A 9,429-nucleotide genomic window follows, 5' to 3' on the forward strand; every position below is an offset into this window, starting at 1 on the left:
GAAATAAAAACAGAAATTGCTGGAAAAGCTCAGCAGATCTGGCAGCATCTATAAAAATAAATCAGAGTTAATGTTTTGGGTCCAGTGACACAGCTGGGTGGCACGGTTCTCAGTGGTTAGCACTGCTGCCTAACACCGCCAGGGATCTGGGTTCTATTCCCACCTTGGATGATTGTCTGTGTGGAGTTAGCACATTCTCCTTGTGTCTGCATGTGTTTCCTCCCACAATCCAAAGATGTGCAGGTCAGGTAACTTGGCCACGCTAAATTGCCCATTGTGTTAGGTGCATTAATCAGGGATAAATATAGGGTAGGGGAATGGGTCTGGGTGGGTCGGTGTGGACTTGCTGGGCCAAGGGCCTGTTTCCATACTGTAGGGAATCTAATCCTTGTTTTTGTTAATACAAACATAGCTCATTTTGAAAGAACTATTTTTGTTGAAATGTGATAATATGTGTAAAAGCCTGAACTGGTTGAACATTTCTGCATTTTGCATGAGCAGAGGACAAACCAAAATTATATTATCTGATCAATTTGTTCAGAGATGTCATCTGGAGCAGTTGAGACTTGAACCTAGACCTCCAGACTCAGAGGTAGAGACACTATGACTTCACAGCAAAAGCCATAAAATCAAAATTGTATCATATTCTTTTTGCATTTCTAAAAAGTGTATCAATTCAATAATGTACTGTTTTCACTGTGTGTAAACCACATGTAGAATCAATTCTCAGACTGAGAGAAGACAGACAGGAATATTTGTATGTGTGAGAATGTGTGCATTTAATCAGCTTAATTTTATTTTTAGATTGTGCCGACTGCAACTTCTAATTTAACAGAAATTTCTGGGACATCTAAAGAACAAAAAGAACAGGCTAAAAATAAAGAAAGGTACAGTGATGGTGAATTCTTATAAAAACCAAAAAAACTGCAGATGCTGTAAATCAGAAACAAAAATAGGGATTGCTGGAAAAGCTCAGCAGGTCGGGGTTCTGAGGAAAAGTCCCTGAACCTGAAACGTTAACTCTGATTTTTCTCCTCAGATGCAGCCAGAACTGCTGAGTTTTTCCAGCAATCTGTATTTTAGTTGGTGAATTCTTCTGGTAAGCTTGACTATGTGAATGAAAACTGTCCTCAGCTCAAAGATTTGAATCAACTAGAGTAGAGAATTTTGAGACTAATTTGCTAACACAGCAGGGTTATATTTTTTTATTTAACTTATTTTCCTTATCAACTTGTTCAGCAATGTTATTATGCACCTTTGGAACAGGTGGTGCATGAACCCAGGACTCCCAGGCCAGGAGTAGGGACATACCAATATGCGACAAGAGGGTCCTCACAACAGGATTATAATATTCTCAGAAATAATAAATTGCAAAATTTATTTTCTGTTTCCTTAGTTGCCAATTTTCTCCCTGTTATTGCCCTGTCGTCCCTCCTGTCCTTGGCTCTGGCTGCACAATGAGCAACATTTTGCCAAATTGATGACTGTACACATGTAGGTCTTATTAATGTGACGTGATGTTTTGCTTTTAACCCTTATTTAGAACTAATTTAGAGCAGAAATATTTCCCTGATAACTTCTGTCCATTGGGTTCAAGCTAATCAGTCAAGTGCTGAGTCTTGAGTCTACACAATTCACATCACCATTCCAACAGGGAAGAAGCTGCCTGAAAATGTTACCTTTCTCAGAATAGCCTGCTTAAGTTTAATAAGCTTTAGCTACATTATAGAGATTGCAGATATTTCAAGGGTCTGGGATTTCTTTCTCCAGGATATACGGCCCACCCAAGAAGTATATGAAAGTAGGGGTTCAATTGTTAGAGAAATAAATATAATTCGACAACTTACTGTTACAATTTTAGATTAGATCATCTACAGTGAGGAAACAGGTCATTTGGCCCAACAAGTCTACACTGAGCCTCCGAAGTGTAACTCACCCAGACCCATTCCCTCTGACTAATGCAATTAACACTATAGGCAATTTAGCATGGTCAGTTCACCTAACCTGCATATCTTTGGATTGCGGGAGGAAAGCCATGCAGACACAGGGAGAATATGCAAACTCCACCCAGACAGTCACCTGAGACAAGACTCAAATCCAGGTCCCTGGCACCGTGAGGCAACAGTGCTAACCACTGAGCCAGCATGCTACCCCAACAGCCTCAAGTCCCGGGTGGGACCTAAAACCACAATCCCTAGCTTTGGAAGGCAAAGTCTCATGCATTCGGCCACTGGGGCTGCCCAGTGAAATTATCAGACAATAAACTTTAAAAGAATAAGTAAACTGCTATACAAAATCTATCAAAAAATGTCATACAAAATATAATAGAATTCAGTTTGATCTTATGTATGACTATTCAAGAATATCTAAAATTAAAATATCCAATAACATTCAATATAAACTTATATCTTAAAGCTTCAAGTGAGTAAGATATTTTCTCTTAATGGGAGAAAATGTCCTTTCAGAAGGATTGTCCAATGCATCATAATATTTCTGAAATTACAGTGAAAGGATTTGTTTTCTATGTTGTTTAGATGCTTCCTGCTTCTCACAGATGAGTGTTAACCCTCGATGTATATTCCTCTTATTTTCATGCGCTACCGTATCAATTAATATTATTCCTCCATTATTCGGTGAAGATTCCTTCATGAAGTTTTGAGCTTCCACCTAATTAATTTGTTTCTGATATTTTTGTCTCTCATGAGATTTATTTCAACTCTGCCATATCTTTTCAATCTTAAAGGAATCTGGTACATATTTATCAATAAAAAGGGATGTTTCATTTCTCTGTCTATGAGTATTTTAGGATCTTGATATCTAATTACCTTTGCCATCTCCCATCAGTCAGATGCTTCAGGTATTTCAATCTCTCTCTCTTCTGTAATTAATGTCTTATTTTCATGAAAAAAATACAAAGAATTGTGTGTGAATGCTGGAAATCCGACTGGATGCAAAACGTTAACTCTGTTTTTCTCTCCATTGATGCTGCCAGACCTGAAGAGTTTCTCCAGCAATTGCTGCTTTTGTATCTTAATTTTGCATGCCTAGGTGTGATGGTGCCATGTTTCTTTCCAGGCCTTATTTCCAGTGACTAATTACTGCTTAAACCTCTTCGTTGTCTGTGTTGAATATTATTCTATTATCTTAGGCATATATGTCATCTCCATGTCCCCCTCTAGGCATATCCAGATTTTCAAGTGGTTCTTTGTGGGGTTTTCCTGATAGTTGTGATGGAATCTTTAATGATTAATTTCTGGTTTTACATAACTCATTATTTTTAAATGTTTTAAACATCTATATATCTAATTATTTATACTTATTTCACAATCAATGTTATATTTCTAACCAGATTTTGTTACAAATGAACCTTTGATTTGCTACATACACTGGCCCCTTGTTGTGGAGTTGTTAATAGGACAGCTGACATGACAAAGCTAACTGATATTCCATGGTCAGAACTTTTCCCTACTTTGTCTGACAGCATTGTTGCTGTTGGGTGGTGTCCAGACAGTTGGGCATTTTGTTAACACATGAACATCTTGTTCTAATTTCCTAATAAATGAACATACAAAACATCAAGTTTAAAGAATGTCAACCATGATAGTGGCTGATTTGAAGTTCCAGATCAGTAATTTGTATTAATAATATTTAAATTATTCATGATTGTTTTCACTTCATTTCTTTGTAATCCGGTTGGCACTTAGCTTCTTGTGAGCCCCTGTAGCAATTCTTTGAGCACATACTGCCCCTTCGCACTATTACCGGCACCAGTTTCTAACGGAATTCATAGTGTTTAAAAAATTAAGAGGACTTTTAGCTGATCAAACTGCACAAAAGTTTCTCTGTCCTCCTCCACTAGGATCTGCATACTCACATCAGCCCACGCTTTGATAGATTACTTCATGTAGATTTTTATATTCCCCAAAGATCAAAATACCATATGAGCATTGCAGCATATGAATTAGAGGCAAAAGTAGACCATTCAGTCCCTTAAGTCTCTTTTTGCCATTCAGTAGGATCATGGTTCATCTCGTTCTGCTTCACTTCAACATTCCCATCTACTTCCGATAACCTTTAATTCCATTGCCTATTGAAAATTTATCTACCTCCACCTTATATATAGACAATGACCTCACCGTAACCACTTTTTGTAGCGGAGGGTTTCCAAAGTCTGAAAAACAAAAATATTGTCATCTCTGTTCTAGAAGGACAACCCAAAGGCATTTCATGAGGTGCATTAGGCTGCTTAATAAGATAGGAGCTCATGATGTTGAAAATAGTATATTGGTATGGATAGAAGATTGGCTAACCAATACAAAACAGAGATTTAGAATAAGGAGGGAGTTTTCAAGATGGCAACCTGTAACTAGTGGAGTGCTGCAGGGATCAGTGCTGGGACCACAATTATTTTCTGTGTTAACAACTTGAGGAAAGTGAATATACTAAAGTCAGATTTGCAGATGACACAAAAATTGATGGGTAGGCAAGTATGACTCAAAGAGTCTGCTGAAGGATTTAAGTAGATTATTTATGTGGACAAAACTTAACAGTTGGAATATAATATGGGGAAATATGCACTTTGGTTTGAAGAATACAAAAGCTGAATATTATTTAAATTGGCAAAGACTGCAGGAAGCTACAAAACAGAGTGGTTAGGAAGTCTTCATCCATGAATCATATTGTAGAGATTGCAGATATTTGAAGGGTCTGGGATTTCTTTCTCTAGGATATACAGCCCACTCAAGGAGTATATGAGAGTAGGGATTCATTTCAAGTGTTATACGGGAAAAATGAAACTAGACAACTTACTAATGTTACAATTTTATTGATTGAAATTATCAAGCAATAAACTTTAAAGAATAAATAAACTGCTATGCTAAAACCTATCAAAAATGTCATACAAATGTAATGGAATTCAGATTGATCTTATGCATAACCATTCAAGAATATCTAGAACTAAAATATCCAACAATATTTAAACTTACATCTTCAAGTAAGTTCAGCAGATAATTGGGAAAGCATGTAGAATTTGGTTTTTATTTCAAAAGAATGAAGTATGAAAATAGGGAGGTCTTACCAAAACTATATAAGGCACTAATTAGACCACAGCTAGAATACTGTGAATAGTTATGGGTCTCAAGGAATAATACACTAGCATTGGAGGCAACCCAGAGAAGGTTCAATGTGCTGTTACCATTTATGGAGCAATTTTTTAGTGAAGAGAGGTTGAGTATGTTAGGCCTGAACTGGTTGCAATTTGGAATAGAGAGCTGCAACCTTATTAAAACATACAAAATTCTTCGGGGTCTTGGAAAATGGTTGTTTCCCCTTGTGGGAAAGTCATAGAATCATAGAGTCATAGAGATGTACAGCACAAAAACAGATCCTTTGATCCAACTCGTCCATGCCAACCAGATGTCCTAACCTAATCTCATCCCATTTGTCAGCACTTGGCCCATATCCCTCTATACCCTTCCTATTCATATACCCATCCAGATGGCTTTTAAATGCTGCAATTGTACCAGCTTCCACCACTTCCTCTGGCAGCTCATTCCAAATATGCACCACTCTCTGTGTGAAAATGTTGCCCCTGAGATCCCTTTTATATCTTTCCCCTCTCACCCTAAACTTATACCCTCTGGTTCTGAACTCCCACACCCCAGGGAAAAGACTTTGTCTACGATGAAGAGCTTTTTCCCGAAACGTCCGTCGGATTTTCCTGCTCCTCGGATGCTGCCTGAACTGCTGTGCTTTTCCAGCACCACTCTACTCCAGAGTCTGGTTTCCAGCATCTGCAGTCATTGTTTTTACCACTTTGTCTATCTATTCTATCCATTCCCCTCATGATTTTATAAGCCTCTGTAACATCACCCCTCAGCCTTTGACGCTCCAGGGAAAACAGTCCCAGCCTGTTCAATCTCTCCTTATAGCTCAAATCCTCCAACCCTGGCAATATCTTTGAAAACCTTTTCTGAACCCTTTCAAGTTTAACAACATCCTTCCGATAGGAAGGAGACCAGAATTGAACATTTAGGACCAGGCAGCATGACCTCAGAATAAGCATTCACCTATTTAAGACAGAGAAGTTTATAAAATAATGAGGGGTGTAAATAGGGTTAATGGTAGTTCTTTTTTTTCCTTAGGATCGGGAATTGCAAGGCTGGGGGCACATTTTTAAAGTGAGAGGAGAGAGATTTAAAAAGACACAAGGGACAAGTTTTTTTACATAGATGGTGGCTCACATGTGAAATGAACGTCCTGAGGAAGTGGTGGATGTGGGTACAATTACAACACTTAAAATACATTTGGATAAGTGCATGAATAAAAAAGATTTGGAAGGATATGGGCCAGGAACGGGCAGATGGGACTAGTTTGGTTTGATGTTATGTTTGGCATGGACTGGTTGGACCAAAAGATCTGTTTGATTCTATGACTCTATTACTATGAATTATTTTAGAAGGTAGTGAATCTGTGTAATTCTTTACCACAGAGGGCTATTGAGGCTGGGTTGTTAAGTACATTCAAGACTGAGATAGACAGATTTTTAATCAGTGAGGGTATCAAGAGTTCAAGGGAAAAGGCATGAAAGTAGAGTTGAGCTTTATGAGATCAGCCATGATTTACTGAACAGACTTAGTGGTCTGAAGGATCTACTTCTGCTCCTATAGTCTTATCCTTCTGCATCTCAGAATTCTGCAGTTGTTCTCCATTTAGATAACATTCTTTCTGCAAAAGTGAACAGAGTAAGAAAAACAATTTTACAATTTCCACATTACATTCTATCTGCCATATTTTTCTCCACTTGCTAAACCGATCTATGCAGGTCTGCAACCTCCTGTCTACTTGACATTGTACCACCTATCATCGTGTCATTTGCAAATTTAGTTACCATGTTTTCACTTCCTTCATCTAAGTTATTGATCCAAATTGGAAAAAGTGGAGGGCCCAGCACAGATCCCTGCGGGTGCCAATCATCACATCTTGGCAATCAGAAAAAAAATTGGCATACTCTGTTTTTTGTCAACCAGCCCATCTTCTATTGTGCCAGTATGTTGGCCTGATGCATAAGCTTCTATATTGCAAGATAAACTTTTACCTGGAACCTTGTCGAATGCCTTTTGGAAATCTAAGTACTGTATGTCAATGGACTCCCATTATCTACAACACGTCATTTTTTCAGGGAATACTAATGAATTGGTTAGACATGATTACCTTTTTACAAAACCTTCTGGCGTTCCTGATTATATAGAAGTTTTCTAAATGGCCAGCTATACCCTTCTGAATGGTTGATGTTAACACCTTATCCATGACAGATGTCAAGCTTGCTGGCCTATAGTTTTCTATTTGTGCCTCCTTCCCTTCCTAAATAGAGGATTTTCTATTTTCTACTTTCTAGTCCAGAGGGACCTTTCCAGAATCTTGTGAATTTTGGAAAATTAATGTCAATGTATCTACAACAAAATTAGGTATATTTTTTAAAACCCTAGAATGATTTCCATTAAACTCAGACATCTGATGGCCTGCAGCACACCTAGTTTGCTCAATATCACTTCCTCATTGACTGTAATTTCCCCAAGCTCTTCCCTTCCTTCCAATTCCTGAATTAAGGTCTTACTGAGAAATTTTGTATCCTCTGTAATGAAGATAGAAGCAAAATATTTCATCACTTTTTTTTATTACTAAATGTTCACTCCCTATTCTTATTTTCTAGAGGACCAACACTCCCTCTGTTTATTCTTTGCATTTTTAGATATTTTTAGATATTCTTGCTATCTGTTCCAATATTCTAAATAGCTTTCTCTCTCACTCTAGTTTTTCCACCTGATTAACCTTTCAGTCACTCTTTGCTGTTCTTTATGTTCTGATCAATGATCTTTGTGCAATTACATTAAATTTTCTTAAGTTTGATATTTACCTTAACTTCATTCGCTGACCATGAATGCTGCATGCTTTCCTTTGAATTCTTATTTATAGTAGGAATACACTTATTCTGAGTAGTCTGGAATATCCATTTAAATAACTGCCATTGCTTCTCTGTTGATCTATCTTCTTGTAAATTTCTCCAGTTCTCATACCCATTCTCTCCGCTTTCAAACTGGATGTAAAATTTGATGCCACTTTGAGCATAATTTTGGATCCTTCCTTGGAAGAACCTTAATCAAAATAACCATACAATGCTTGATTTTATAGTTCTCATCCTTGCTTTCAAATCTCTCCATTTTGGTCCATCCAGATCCTTGTAATCTGTTCCAGTCCTACAATCCTCTGAGATATCTCCAAATCTAGTCTCTCAAACATCCCAAATTTTAATTGCTTCACCACTGGTGTCATCCCTTTAGCTACCTGTATCCCTACTTATATGTTACATTTTCTTTTTTTAATATACTCTTTAAATCTACCTGTTTGACCAACCTGTGGCTGTTTGCTCTCATATCTTATTTTGAAGTTCAGTATCATGTTTTAGAACATAGAACAGTAGAGTACAAGAACAGGCCATTTAACTGCTTTGCCTGTATGAATGCCAAGCATGATGCCAAATGAAACTAATCCCTTCTTCCTGCCCTTGGTCCATTGTTCCTCCATTCCTTGCATATTCATGTGCTTATCTAAAAGTCCCTTAAATGCCCCTATTGTATCTGCCTCCAACACCACCCCGAGCAATGCGTTCCAGACTCCTACCACTCTCTGTGTAAAATAAGACCATAAGACCATAAGACCATAAGACATAGGAGTGGAAGTAAGGCCATTCGGCCCATCAAGTCCACTCCGCCATTCAATCATGGCTGATGCGCATTTCAGCTCCACTTACCAGCGTTCTCCCCGTAGCCCTTAATTCCTCGAGACAACAAGAATCTATCAATCTCGGCCTTGAAGACATTTAGCGTCCCGGCTTCCACTGCACTCCGTGGCAATGAATTCCACAGGCCCACCACTCTCTGGCTGAAGAAATGTCTCCACATTTCTGTTCTGAAATGACCCCCTCTAATTCTAAGGCTGTGTACACGGGTCCTAGTCTCCTCGTCTAACAGAAACAATTTCCTAGCATCCACCTTTTCCAAGCCATGTATTATTTTGTACATCTCTATTAAGTCTCCCCTTAATCTTCTAAACTCCAACGAATACAATCCCAGTATCCTCAGCCGTTCCTCATATGTTAGACCTGTCATTCCAGGGATCATCCGTGTAAATCTCCGCTGGACACGTTCCAGTGCCAGTATGTCCTTCCTGAGGTACTGGACACAGTACTCCAAATGGGGCCTAACCAGAGCTTTATAAAGTCTTAGTAGTACATCTCTGCTTTTATATTCCAACCCTCTTGAGATAAGAGACAACATTGCATTCGCTTTCTTAATCACGGACTCAACCTGCATGTTTACCTTTAGAGAATCCTCGACTAGCACTCCCAGATCCCTCTGTACTTTGGCTTTA

General features: G+C 38.3%; 1 protein-coding gene across 1 annotated transcript in view; it reads left to right on the plus strand.

Moving 5' to 3' along the window:
- Positions 1-9,429, plus strand: part of LOC122554277 — a 254,601-nt gene that overhangs the window by 209,227 nt on the left and 35,945 nt on the right. The window contains exon 22 of the mRNA XM_043699049.1: positions 805-887. Coding sequence (XP_043554984.1) covers positions 805-887 — 83 coding nt within the window. The remainder of the gene's footprint in view (positions 1-804; positions 888-9,429) is intronic.

Source organism: Chiloscyllium plagiosum, chromosome 11 (assembly GCF_004010195.1).
Source record: "Chiloscyllium plagiosum isolate BGI_BamShark_2017 chromosome 11, ASM401019v2, whole genome shotgun sequence".
Taxonomy (NCBI): Eukaryota; Metazoa; Chordata; class Chondrichthyes; order Orectolobiformes; family Hemiscylliidae; genus Chiloscyllium; species Chiloscyllium plagiosum.